Genomic DNA, 14,333 nt, shown 5'->3' with positions numbered 1-14,333 from the left:
CAGAAATTAATTGGTTATTTATCTACTTGGCATTTTTCTTTGAAATACCTCAGATTTGAGTTTTTGAAATTGTGTATGTTGATAATATTTAGTGGGTGCCTTATACATGTCTATGTAGTTGTATGTATATGTATTATTTAAAATAGCGGAAGTAAAAATATGTGAAAAAGGAGATTTTTACATACTTATAATAAAATTGGAATATAAACCCAAAGGAAAACTTCTTATGAAAAATTTGGAAAATAAACCAAGAAATAAAGTTTTACGGAAATACAGCTTTGAGACAAGCTAAAAGTTAATACTTAAAAGCAGAGAATCTCTAGACATCAAGCTTTCCATAATTGAGAGATTTGTTAGTAAAAAAGGTTTACTAATAAAAAATATTTCAAAATATAAAAATATTCTAAACTGGAGAATTAAAGGTTGCGGATTTTGGAATCAAAAAAATTAGATTAATAATTAAATTCGGAATTGAAAATTTATTTTTTAATCCAAGAAGTCGTACTTCGTATTCTAAAATTTTATAATACGAAGTATGCTAACGTGAAAAATGTAAATTCTGAAGCAATTTCTTTTTATTTTTTGATTATTCGGTTCAAATATTTTATATTTCAAACCCGTATTTAAATTTGTTTTCCAATCTGGTATTCGGGATTAATTTTTTCTTTTAATTTTTCTATTATTTTTAAAGTATTATTTGTAACCCTATAAAAAAATTGAATTAAAAAAATTTTTTAATGAAAAAATTTATGTGGAAAAAATGAAAAATAATGCAGCAAACTTTTAAAAGTTTGACTTGAAGTCTTATGTTAAAGGTTTGACTAAATTCCGACAGTTTTTTCAACCGGAACGGACCTAACCTAAATATGCCACGAACTGTCCCTTCAAAAGTAAAAATGGCATTGAATTGCAACAGAAATTAATTACAAAACAATTAAATTAATATATGTAAAGTAAAAAGTGCTTTCCATCCAAATTAAGTTAGTTAAAATTACACTCTCTTTGAAAGGAACTTTCATGGGCAGTACGACATGTTTAAAGGGCAAATGAGATAAAAATAAACTCAACGCAAACACAGCAATAATGCATATAATTTATGAGGTATAAACGAATATATATATATATAAAGTTATATTACATTTTCTCGCTAACACAAATATATATATATATACATAAGTAAGATGTAAATTTGAATACAATAAAAAAACGACAAAAGAACTAAAGAAAATAAGCATAATAAAATAAAATAAACAACTCATATCACGAATCAATAAATTAAAAACAAGTTAAACTAATGGTGCTAAGCACCAGCAACTAATTGTTGCAGTGCTGCATCAGCCTCTGGCAAACTATTGTTTTGAACTTAACACTTAGGCTATCGAATATCACATCCGTGTCGTCCAGCTTGTGTTGCACCTGCTCATCGTCGTTTTGATTTTGATTTAGTTGCGACTCCTCCTGCGCAAAGTAGCTCTTGAATTTCTCATTTAAGTTACGCTCCAGCATGGTGTTGTTGTTGTTGAAGAACAGTACATACGACAACTCAAGCAAATAATAATCGAGATCGCCCAAAAAGAAACGCTCACACTCGAGCATGTCGAACTTCTGCGCCATGAAGTGTTTCAACAAATAGTAAATTAAGTATTTCACGTCCTGGCGACGCAGCGGCACGGAGCCGGTGTCTTTGGAGAAGTAAGCGAAGATTTTCATCGCCTTGCCGGAACTATTGCAATTCTGCAAACACAATACGAAAGCATCGACGAATTTGAAATTCAACATAAGCGTGCGTATACGATACTCCAGACGTTCCTTAGAGAAGTCGCACACCCTGTCTGGGTTGTAGAGACCGTGAAATACATAGAGGCAATAGTGTATGTACTGTCGCAACTGTTGCAGATTCACATCATCCTCTACAGTCTCCTCAGCCTCCACGGGTGCATTCGAAGTGAGCGTACTCTGTGAGCCGGCCGCTTGTGTTGGTGTCTGTGCGTCGTCGTTCGCATCGTGCTTTGCCGTTGCAACCAGCGGACATTGCTCGGCACTCTGCTGACCGGCCACACAAACACCGCTGGCATCGGAATTTTCGGTGACGGGCAGGCGCGCGTAACTCTGCTCATCGGGTGTTAAATCATCCACAGCAGCGCTGTGTTGCGCATCATCCGCAGTAGCCGCGGCAAGTGGTAGCGCGCCCGCTGCACCTGAGGAGGGCAGCAATGAGAAGTTCAGCGAACAACCATCGTTCGCTTCATTGTTACTTAAATTCTCTAAACTTGAGATCATATCGTCTGAGTCTTGGCCGGTGACCACATTTTCGCTACTGTCCGCTTGCGTTGTCGACTTGTACTGATTCGACGGTGAGGGACGTTCAAAGTTGAGCGCATTGTCGAAATTTATGCCGGCCTCTAGCATGAATTGTGGTTGGTATTTTGGTATGCTCTTCAAATAGCGCACTGGTTCGGATTCCAAACGTATGCGTGGGCGTGGCAAATTGATTTCCACCGGCACATCAACACACTGACTTTCAAAGCGCATAAGTCGCTTGGTGGTGGGCAAACAGACCACACGTTGTTTCATCTTGTCGATGGAAGGTCCGAGATCGCGACCGCACTGTGGAGCGAAAAGTAGTTGTATAGGTTATAAAAAGAAATACAACGAACGCATAGATTTTGGCGAAACCGAATACTTCATTTTAGAGCAGTTTGCAAGATTTAAAGGTGTCATACCTGTCCATTCGAGTTGCCACCAAACGCTTTGACCATAAACTCTGTGGTCATGACGAGCGTGAAATCTGCGCCACAATCCACATACATGGGACGGTCGACACAATCGACGGGTGAGGGTTTGCTGACGGCACGTCGCTCCTTATCGCCAGTACCCAGTTGGTGCTCCAAATTTTTGCCCCAAGTGTACAGGGTGCAAGTAGACGAGATCAAGGCAAAATGGAAGAGTCCGCTTGAGATCTGTAAGAAAATATTGCAGCAACCATATAAATGCAGTGTAGAAAACATGGTTATTACTCATTTACCTGCAAAATTTGACCGGCTACCTCGGTGGTGTCCACCAAATGCGGAGTCATGTGCTCACATGGATCGCCCTCGGTCGTGACATTTGTTGCTGTTGCTGTTGACGTTGACGTTGAAAGCGGCGCCGTGATAGCTATTGTTGGCGCTGGTGTGTCAGTATGCTTTGCCGCTAACTCTTCGGTCGCTGGTTTCAAAGGGTTTAATGATTTGAGCGGTTGTGCGACCATTGGCTTAACTTCCTCGACAAACTCTTCCACCACTTCGTTCACCAACTGTATGGTTATCTCGGTTTCGGCGTGGGCAATGCCTTCAACAATTATTTCCTTCACGTTTTCGTCTTTCAGTTCGTCAACCTCTTCCTGCTCGGCCGTCACTGTGGTGGCTAAAACTTCAATGAGTTCAGGTTCTTTAAAGGCGCTGTCTGTAGTCGATTCTGACGCCGCAGCAGTCTCCCGAGTATTATCAGTGTTGCTGGCGCTTGACGTTACGTTTTCGTCCACTATATCCGTAAGTATGCTGCTGGCGACCTCAGCGACCATAGATTTTGGCGCCTCGGCATATGCACTTTTGGACGTGGACGGTGCCGCGCAAGGTGCGCTTGCATTCTCACTGGGCAATGTAGCCTCGAACTGCTTGCTCATTTCACGACGTTGGTGTTCCTCCATTTTTTGTTTCGCATTTGCACGTCGCTTGATCTGATTGGCTAAGCGCAGCGCTTGTGGTGAGGAACCCCACGTGTACATGCGTCCATTCTCATCGACAGCTAACTGCAATTAATGCGTGAAAATGCTTGAAAAGTGAGGGGAAAAAGTGGTAAAGTCAACGAACTTACGTTAGAAAAAAATTTGGTATGTATCAGTCTTATTCTTTCGTCGCACACGAACAGTTTAATGGGCACTAAACTCTTCACTTGACTAGCGCAATGCATTTCGTCATCAGCCGAAGTGTTGCTCTGTCCTTCCACACCGCTAGGACCAGAGCCAATACCCAACTGACCAAAATGATTGGAACCAAACACATATAATTCGGTGGCGTTCGGATTGTTGGCCGTCTGACAGAGCACCACGCTGTGCGCATGCCCCAAGGATACTTGGAGTACTTTCTGCGTAGATGAAAATGTAATTTTAAGTTTAAAGAAAACCATTTAACAAGCTTACTTTCGTTTTGAAGAATGCAACTATTTTCGGTTCGGCCACATTCTCGCAATTGCCATGCCCAAGTTGCCCGTAAATGCCCCAACTGTAAAGGTAAACAAATGAAATTCAAATATTCTGCTTATATTTGCTACTCACTCACCCCCAGGTGTACAAGAGCCCATCCGCAACTGCAGCGTTGTGATATTGACCCGCTTCGATGATCGTTATGTTCTTGCCATCGAAAGCACGTAACATCATTGGCTGCAGCGAGACTTGCATGTCGCGCCCAATGCCCAGCTGGAGCAGATTATTGTTGCCAAACGCATACAACTGTAAATAGGTGAGTTATTAATTTCTAATTATTGCATCTTCAAATAATTTCTAGCGCACCCCGTTGTTCGTTAACACTAGCGTATGCTGGCGGCCGCACTTCACGGTATGCACCTCCAGATTCAATTGTGATAGTAGGTCCAAGCTCTTAACGGCGTGTGGCGGCTCTGGTGGATCTAAGTGGTGGACGCGTAAATAATGTTTATTATTCATTTCAATTGTTGTAATTCATTACGTACCGGAAGACTTGTTAACGCTATAATTGCAAGGCACTCCATTAGAACCCCAAAAGTAGGCAACACCGTCCACAACGCAAGCACAGTGCGCACAACCGGCTGAGATGGGTTTAAAGCGTGATGTTTCGATTGCAAACTGTAAGGAGTGCAAATAATTAAATTAACTCGAATCAAAAATGTCGGCATATGCTTCGCCACCTGATTGTCTTCGTAAGTGATGCGGAACGTCGACAATGCGTTCGTTATGTGTTCGCTCTTGGAGCGTTGAGATTCCATGTGTATGAGTACAGCTAAATATGTTTCGATGAGATTTTTACAAAAATCAAATAAAAACGTTTTATTGTCGTTTATATTGTGCTCCACGTGGCCGGAGGAAGTGTGCGACACCATTGGACGCAGTACGGCGGAGAAAGGATTCAATTGATGTTCCAAGCGCTGTAAAGAAGATACCAAATTTATTAGTGTTAAATGTATTCAGAAGTCTACGAAGATCCGTATTAAAAATTAGCAAATGTTGTTAGACAAAATTATGGACCGTTAGAATGCCTACTTTTGCATAAAATTTGGTTGTTGCAGCGAATATCTAAAGTCTGTTCTGGGGAAAGCGCAAAACTAACAGTCCTTGAAGTCACTTAGCGGTAGGACCACGAAACGGACAATGTCAATGTGGGCAAAAATGTCTAAAGCATCAGTTCAATATCATTTCTACTCACCTCAAGTACGCAGTGCCTTATATTAGGTAGTTTATCCTGTATGAAACCAAAATAGTCCACAGCGACTTGCGGCAAATAGGTGATCGTCTCGGCGAAAATTGGTTCACTCAAATTATACAAACACACATTCATCTCTGTGTACCAGCCTAACGTAAAACAGTTATTGTTCCTTTCTTGCAAAGAGTCTTTACGATATTTACCGAATTCCTGTCCCACAACGCTGGTCAGCGCCAAAAATGTGTCAATACAAACACCACGCGTCTTCGCCAAAACCAACGCCGACGAGAAGAGACCGCTCTGACACAGCACAATGCTTGTCATATTGGTGTGATATTTCGTATTGGTCACAAGGAAATTCCTAAAATAAGAGGCAATCAATTTTAAGCATTTCACCACGGTACAAAGCAAACTCACCACAGCGGCAAATAGTTCTTATCATTCACCGCACGCTCCGCTAAAGATATCAACAACAAATTGGCCAAATGAAATTGGGACGATGGCGACATTTGTAGATTGCTAAGCGAGTCATCCAAGCCATAGTTATAGTCACTGGCCGATATGCCCTCATTTATCAACACATCTGAATTTTTAGCGGCCGTCAGCGGAAGTATTATGCGCACATCTTCCGAATGACGATATGTAATATCTTTAAGTAACGTTTTAATTATGGGACTGCTGAAATATCTCGACTTCAGCAAGTAGGTCGTCTTCAGCGCCATGGCACAGAGATGCATAAGCGCACATGTCTGTCCGAACATGGCCAATTTGAGCGCGGTGCGTATGGGTTTGATGCGCGCCGAGTTGTACGTGACCAGGGCTTGTGTGACGCGCTTGCGACGCAGCAGATAATCGCCGGCAAACTCTATGCACGCCTCATAGGTGAGATCAAAGGTGTTGCAGAATTCACGACATTGTTTCCATTCACCCGCCAGCGCAGAATCTAGGAAGATGGCGAACGGCTCCTTCCTGCAAAAATGAAGTAGAATGGAGGTTGGCGTGTATTGTATTGAAATAAAGAAATTAAATTTTGACTTCACTTTAATTGTATGTAGTATACATTCTTGTTGGTAACCACGTAGCAGGGATCGTAATTAATTTTTGGAAACTCATGCTTCATAATTTCCATTTGACGTAGCGAGTACTCCTCCTTCACGTCGGCATGCTCATAGAACTGCACATAATCCATGGGTGAGCGTATATCCTTGAAATCGAACGCTTTGGCTTTTTCTTCCTTCGTGATGATTTCGCTGGGCTCACTCGAGCGATAGGTTGCCATTTGATACAGATTCAGCACAGTCTCATTCTCAAAGCGAAATATGGTCAGCTGTGAAGCGCCGTTGAAGCACTAAAAGAAATACAGAAAGTCATAACAAGAAAAAACGGTTATTTAGTAAATATAGAAAGTCAAAAGAAGAAAAACAGGGTAACTTCGGTTGCACCGAAACTATAACCCCCTTCTCAAATATAAAAGATTTCATACAAAAACTTGATTCGATCATTTTGTATGGCATCTATATACTAAAGCGGTCCGATCCGAACAATTTCTTCGGAGAGTGTACCGTTGTCTTGGATAATAAACCATGCCAAACTTCGTGAAGATATCTTGTTAAATAAAAAAAAAAATTCATACAAGGATTGGATTTTGAGCGATCAGTTTGTTGAATAGCTATATGATATAGTCCTCCGATCTGAACAATTTGTTGACAGATTGTATCGTTGGTTTAAACAATAATTCGAGCTATTGCTCCATATAAGGACTTGATGTTGATCGTTCAGTTTGTGTCCCATAACAGGGGTTTGGACAAATGAGGAGCTTTTTGGGGAGAACAAACAAGCAAGTGCAAAATTTAAGACCGATATCTGAAAAGCGGAGAAACTATTCCGCGTTTATAAAAACAGACGAAATGACGAACAGCTAGGCGGCTTTATATATACATATATTTTGTAGCGTAACCGATGTTGTCGACTGGTGGCCGAACTTAAATATACCTTCTTCAGGATAAAATGAGAGTCAAGTAAATATGATTGTGTATACTAACATCATCATCGCCTGCACGCAAAGTGGCCATTGCGCTGCTTATCACGCCCACCGCATTTATCGCATTACAGTGCGATAAGCTATCGCTGGTGGACGGTCCGCTGGTGGTTGCACTCGTGTCCGCACTAAACGAACCAGCCGAATTGATATCCGCGAGCAGCGTGTCATTGCCTTCGCATAGATCGATGACTTCTTCCTTCTCGGTATCGGTGTCGCGATTCTCCTTCTCCGTATTGCGTTCGGCATTCGTTAGGTCCGCGCATTCTTTCGCATTATCGCCAGCATTTATATCGACATATTGTATGGTGTAAAGCAAATTTGAGCTGATTAAAATATCATAGCAGTTCTTCGGGATTTTATAGAGAAATAACGGTTTCAAATTAATATCAATATTATGCACGGTGAGATTGTTTGTGTGACTGTGTAGTGCGCTTAGCAAATAGGTGTTGCGCAAATTCTGTATGGTATAGAAGGAACCGTTGGAGTTGTTCAACACTTCGGGCGTCAGCGATGGTGAGTCCATGATGGCGAAGTTGCCAAGAGTATTTTCAGACACATCTGCAAGGAAAAACATGATGCATTAGTTTGACTTGTAAATAAGGGAAAATTATTTTCTTTAACAACAACAACAACAATTAAGCTTGTAAAGAAACGTAATATTTGAGAGGGGGGATATTATGAAATAAATGTATGTTTGGGTATATTTGTACAGAGAACGCCAAAACGCAGATGATGTGAGCGTTCACGCTAAGCGAGTATTGAAACTGTTGTATATTTGTATGTCTGATTTGACTAACTGTTCGGCGAGAATGATTGTAAGCATGACAACAACACGTGTGTCGTAGCATAAACGTTGGCTAAACTCACCGCGTTTCGCACGCAATCTATTTAATAAAATTACAATACATTTTATAACTGAGAAATTAAGAAAGGAAACGGTTTTAAAAAGCAAATAATAGTCGTTTTAGAAAATACAATAGTTACTGGATTAAATAAGTAGAAACAAAGTGCTAAATTTATTTTTGTTTCTTTTTTTGTTATAGATGCAGACAAATTGTTTACTTACAATCTTCAAGTTTATGCCGATTATCGGAGAGACGCATTTTGATGGCATTCAGCTTCTTTGTGCCCAGGCTCTTCAATGAGGCGAGACGTGCGCGCGCCGCTGGCAAAATGCCAGCACGTGCATTCACATCGTCCAATTCGGGCAGCTGTTGTTGTGTGAAACGTATACCTGTCGCTGAGTTGCCATTGCCAATGCTCATGGTAGTGGGCACGCTGCCGCTGCCACTGCTGCTTGCGCTAGTATTTGTTGCGGGAGCTATGTTGCCACCTAGAGCGTTGGTGCTCGTTGTGGGCGCGGTGTCCGAGTGGCGATTGATCGCTACCGAATAGGGTGGAGGTGGTGGTGGCATTGCTGTTTTCGACATAGGTGTGTGCGTGCCGGGTATTATGACAGAACGGCGCAGTGAATGGCAAGGCTGCGCTGGACCACCACACGTCGCTGCCGCCGCTGAAGTGCTGGGAATTTCATCGTTTCTTAAGAAAACGTCCTCATCCAACGCGCTGTTGTCCGATGCTGGATCAGAGCAATTGCTTTGTGTCTTCAGCGGCATAACAATCTGCCAGTCACTATCTCGTCCGTGTACCGCGCTGGGTGAGATCTCGCCTGGATATATGTATTTGATGGCTTTTTGTTCAAGTAGTAATTTGAACTGCTGTTTTAACGATGAGGTGATCTACGAAAAGAAAATGTTATGAAGATTTTTATTTAAAACTATATGTATTTATTTATACTTACCAGCAACATAACGCTCTCAAAAGTGCTGTCCTTGCAGATGAGCAACTTCACCACAGAGCCGGTATCAATTGCCGTGCTCGCAACGAACGGGCAATTTGGACTCAAACCCACAAAACAAATGGAACCGTCGGAATAGCCGATAACAGCGCGATTGACACCATCTATAGTTTGCCACCAAACAACAGCTAACGGGTAGGGGCAAGTAACCGAGGCCATAAACGATGTAGCCATAACCTGACTATTGCCCGTTTTATCTTCGACAACATTCGGTGGCGCTGTAGACGCCAACATACTGGGGGGCACATCATGGCTATACGCATCAAGATTTATGTTGGCTGGCAGTTTTGGCTCTATATTCACCTCAACTTCTACGAGCAGTTGTGACGCTTGAGCGATACTTTCCCGTGATGTGGAGATCTTTTCAGTGTCGGCTAGCTGCTCACTTTCAGCTCCAGCTTCATGCTTTTCCTGCTCATCGCATACGCTATCTGCTTTGTCCTCTGCAGCAGCGGCAGTTGGTATAACAGGTGGCGGTTGCTTTGAGATGGTTTCACTGAAGGTGGCCTGATTGGGGCACCTTTTTGAGTTGGGGCACTCATGTGGTCCCACAAACGGTATGATGTATGAGGTAATTTGTGTTGTGCTGTATGGCTGTTGCGGCGGGTGAGTCGAGTTCGATGGCTCCAAGAAAGTTTTGTCGACCACAGCGAGGGCGGGTACAATGTGCAGCGTATTGTCGAAACCTTAGCAGTACAAATTTGTATTAATATTTAAACTAATAATTTTAGAAAATATATATATTTACAATAACTACAACAACAAATATAAAATTTGTGAATCCGTTAAAGTCGGTTGGACGAAAGATGTAGTGCCTTTTAAAAAAATCTAAGAACTAGACTTTGACAGGTTATTGGCAGTAGGACAGCTATATGCTATAGTGGTCCGTTCTGAAGAATTTTTTGGAGATTGTACCATTGTTTTGGACAATAGTCCATGCCGAAATTTGTGGAGATATGTTGCAACTAAAAAAGATCGGTCGGGCGGACAAACGGATATTCTAAATGAACTCAGTTCGTCACGTTAATTGTTATATATATATGTTAAAAGATCTCCAACGTTGCCTCCTCGGTGCTAACAACTTCGTGGCAAGCTTAATATATACTGTTCACGGTATACGAACTATTAAGCCTTCATAGCACGAGCTCTTTGCGAATTTTCTAGCAAGCTGACATTTCAATTTATTATATGAAGTAGAGCATCTTATTTATGGTTTCGGTATTTTAACGGGTGTATGGCACCCATATATGTATTTTTAAAATTATATTAAAATGCAAATAACAATGAGCTTTGCATGCATTTTATGGGACTAACAACGCTTCCTCATAAGGAGCTATTAATACTTGCGCTATCATCATTTCATTGATATGTAACTTGTGCAAGCTCAATTTACAGCGACATGCTGTCTAGAGTGTCTGTGACGTTATTAGCGCACAAAGACATTGACAGCACATGCGATTGCAAAGACGAGGCCGTAGGTCTTTTGCATTTATCAAAGTTTTTTTTTTTACACATTTCTCACCCCACTTTTTCTTGCTACCCCGTTACTTTCACAGTTCAATGTACCCAAACACCTATGCGTAGATAGCACACTCGCTTGCCGCAAAAATCAATTGATAAACAAACATATAACAAAAACAAACTAAAATACAAAAATCAATAGCATAAAAGTGTATTAAAAAACTAGGTGCATACATCCCGTGGGCTTTCTTGATTTAACATAGTTAGGTAGTGTAAGTCATGGTACATAATACCTTGCAGCAACTTATAGACCTACATTTACATGCTAGGGAGCAGACAATTCCTAGTTGACGTCATGCATATTTTGCGCCCATTGGTCATATATAGTACTACTGGCTTTTAGCTGTATTTTGTTGAATATGATATATATATATATTTAATTGGACATGACGAATCGATTTAACCGTGCTCATTGGCAACCAAACGACAACACACTTATGGTTTGGTTTATTATTTCATTATTTTTTCTTAATTTTAATATTTACTTATATACTCACATAACACTAATAACCAAGTACCGGATGGATCAAAGCAAACGTCATGAATTACACGATTAGTGCGACGAAACCAGGAAACTAATTTCAACACTTCCTGCCCACCTTCGCTGGTGTAGCGCAGCACTATGTCATTTTCCTCCGAGACGAGACATAACAATTGTTTGCGTGCATCATACTCACTGACCGTTGATAATTTGCAATTTAAATTGGTAATAAGCGGACACAGTTCGAAAATATCTAACTCTTGTAGTAACGCAGCCATCCCGATAAATTACTACGATTGCGGTGGGCTAACAGCTTAAGAGGAGTGGGTGTTCCGTGTGAAAGAGAAAATAATCTCAGTTAATCTGTGCTGACACTTCTCTTACCAAGAATTTTCTTTCTATGCCTTGGTTTTTGTTTTTTGCACACAAAGTTGCTATTACAGTACCCGATTATATTAGAATATATGGCAAGCCGAAATATTTTCTGCTACCCGTTTCTCGCCAAAAAAAATTTTCGCGTGCACCAACACCTTTCCGCCCTTTTCTCTAGGTATTCTTTCTACTGACACCTTTCTTTCCGTTGTCTGCTGATATAGCGCTGCTGGTGTTGGTGCTTTCTTTTCTGCCGTTATTGCTGATTTATATGCTATTCCTCGCATTCAAATCACATTTTAACGATGATATCTTTCATTTAAACTTTATTTATTAAAAAAAAAAACAGATATTTGCTACAATTCTAAAATAATCTGCTGCAAATTTTCTTTCCAACTGCACCTATTTTTTAATGTCAACCTCCCATTTGCACTATGAAAATGGTTTGCTCCTTTTATCGCGAAATGTCAAGTGCAAGAAAACAACAGAGAGCGAAAATTTCAATTGCGACAAATTCTTGTCCGGCAGTGCTGCCACATCACCTGTAAATTAAGTGTATTAAACTCATCCTTTTTAAATTTGTATGTTCTCAAAATTTTGGTAAGTCTTTATTAAAAATAAACTAAAAATTCGAAAAAGCTCGTTAAACATTTTTTTCTGCAAAATGTGCAATTAATATAAGTTCTTGCACTTGTATACACTAAATATTGCCACTACTGTTAGTGGTGATTGGAACCTCCAACACAATTCAGCTTGTGAATCTGTAGATAAAACTACTATGTACCTCTGTTATATATATATATATATGTATATGTACATATATATTTCCTTTGACGAAGTCTTATTATTGTTCTGTGTTATTTCGCATTTTAACTAATATTCGGAGCATGTCAATGTAAAAATTTCATCAGCAGTAGGGCGTAATTATTAAAAATATTTGAAATATTAGCCAAGACACAAACTTTTCCGGTGAACAGTGTTTGAAAACAGCGTTTTGGCATTCGCTTCCTTTTCCTTTTACACCCATACGCATGCAAGGGCCATTTGTATTTTGAAAACACTACTTTTATCCCATGTTGTTCGCAAGCCATACGAATTTGTGTGTGTGTGCACCGTTTGTAGCGGTAAACTTTCGCGTATTTGACATTTGATTAAATTTGCTAATTCATTTTGTGCGCTATTCGTGTAGTAATTTTTAGTCAATTCTGTAAATTTTTTTGTTATTTATTGAAAAAGTGCAAACAAATAACTCCCGGTATATTAAATAATAGTGCGTGTCCATAGTTTTAATGTTTCAGCTGCGAATTTCGGTATTTTCTTCGTGTATGGAATGGGTGATGCAATATTCTTTGCAGTGCTTCTCAAAACTGTAAGTGCCTTTATTTTTGTAAATTAATTCTTCTGGGTGCAAGTTTGTGGTTTTTTTATCAGTTAAATGAGGATTATAACATAAGTCTCCTTCATTTCCATAGTTTCTATAAGAGCACTGTTGAACATAACTTTAAAATGCCTGACGTATACTTCTGTAACAAAATTAGGTTATGTACTTAGTTGCAACAATTAATTGAGTGTTATTGAATTCAGCAAGTTGAAGAAATTGTTGTTTAATATTTCTAAACATATAATAAACTATTATACTATAGCAATATTTTCAATTTATGAAATATAATAGCATGGATACATCTTAACCTCGCTTAAGTAGCGAATGAATAATTTAAGTTGATTATTATGCACTCTCGGTGTTTTTTTATGACAATTTTTAACTCGCTTAGAGCTTATATGTTATGGTTCATATAATAATAATGATATTGAATCCGTTAAAATAATCAAAATATCAAAAATTATTAACAATACCAAATAACTAAATACATATGTACATATGTATGTATGTATGTATTTACATATGTATATATGTAGTATGGACTCGAATACTTTAGCGCGATGATCATCTTCGTAGTGGTGTTAGCCTAAATTTCCTTTGATTAACGCTTGTGATGCATTTTTGTTTTGTTAGATTTTGAAATTTTTCGACAAATAATAGCTTTGTATCTTAACTGCTAACTATCAGGAAGAAGAAGAGTGACTGTTACTCTCACAAAGAGCTAAATAACGACAAGGTAAATAAACGCATAACCAGCATAAACTAGCAGGAAAATATCAAAATATTGTTTTTCAAAATCACTTCATAACAATACTTGAAGATTAATAAAACAAAAAAATATTTTCACAATTTAAAACAATGAAAATAAGCAAAATCGAAGAAAATTCGTAAAATTTCTCTTGTTTACACATGTGTTTGAACAGCTGTCCTTTAAGAATCTAGACTTACGGTGCGAAAATGAATGAAATCAAATTGTAATCCCGCCCTCTCCCATATAACGGTTTTGTTAAAACTAAAACTCAATTTCAGGCATAAAATAGTCGGTTATTATGCCGTGATAACGGTCGCTATTGACGGTTACGTTCTCACTGGCATCATTTTTTTAAGACACATGAACCGATGATTCCACCGGCCCTCAAACTTGTTTTTTTTCTCTGGATGAAATGACAGCCCCTGAATCTCTTCAGATTGCTCTTCGTCGCAAATGCGGCAATTAAGCATGTTTACATACATATCTATTGAGC

At 39.5% G+C, this 14,333-nt stretch overlaps 1 protein-coding gene across 3 annotated transcripts; it reads right to left on the bottom strand.

Annotated features, from left to right (window-relative positions):
* Positions 1–1,217: 1,217 nt before the first annotated feature.
* LOC120767784 lies at positions 1,218–12,149 on the bottom strand. Of its 3 annotated transcripts, none has more exons than XM_040094058.1 (17): positions 11,353–12,149; positions 9,278–10,020; positions 8,543–9,215; positions 7,478–8,034; positions 6,476–6,783; positions 5,853–6,404; positions 5,639–5,796; positions 5,439–5,572; positions 4,924–5,160; positions 4,729–4,861; positions 4,550–4,665; positions 4,320–4,489; positions 4,181–4,262; positions 3,856–4,125; positions 3,026–3,790; positions 2,724–2,960; positions 1,218–2,607 (listed from the first exon to the last, which is right to left on the bottom strand). In XM_040094058.1, the coding sequence occupies exons 1-17, from the start codon at positions 11,612–11,614 to the stop codon at positions 1,315–1,317; spliced, it is 6,690 nt and encodes a 2,229-aa protein (XP_039949992.1). In that variant the 5' UTR covers positions 11,615–12,149; the 3' UTR covers positions 1,218–1,314. The 3 variants fall into 3 exon arrangements, with proteins under 3 accessions (XP_039949992.1, XP_039949983.1, XP_039949973.1); XM_040094049.1 differs by having other exon boundaries at positions 5,439–5,584; positions 11,353–12,148; XM_040094039.1 differs by having other exon boundaries at positions 5,439–5,796.
* Between the last annotated feature and the right edge of the window lie 2,184 nt (positions 12,150–14,333).

The sequence above is a fragment of the Bactrocera tryoni genome, chromosome 1 (genome assembly GCF_016617805.1).
Source record: "Bactrocera tryoni isolate S06 chromosome 1, CSIRO_BtryS06_freeze2, whole genome shotgun sequence".
Classification (NCBI taxonomy): Eukaryota; Metazoa; Arthropoda; class Insecta; order Diptera; family Tephritidae; genus Bactrocera; species Bactrocera tryoni.
Note: the sequence above shows the minus strand (reverse complement) of the source record. Positions and strands in the feature narration are given on the sequence as shown.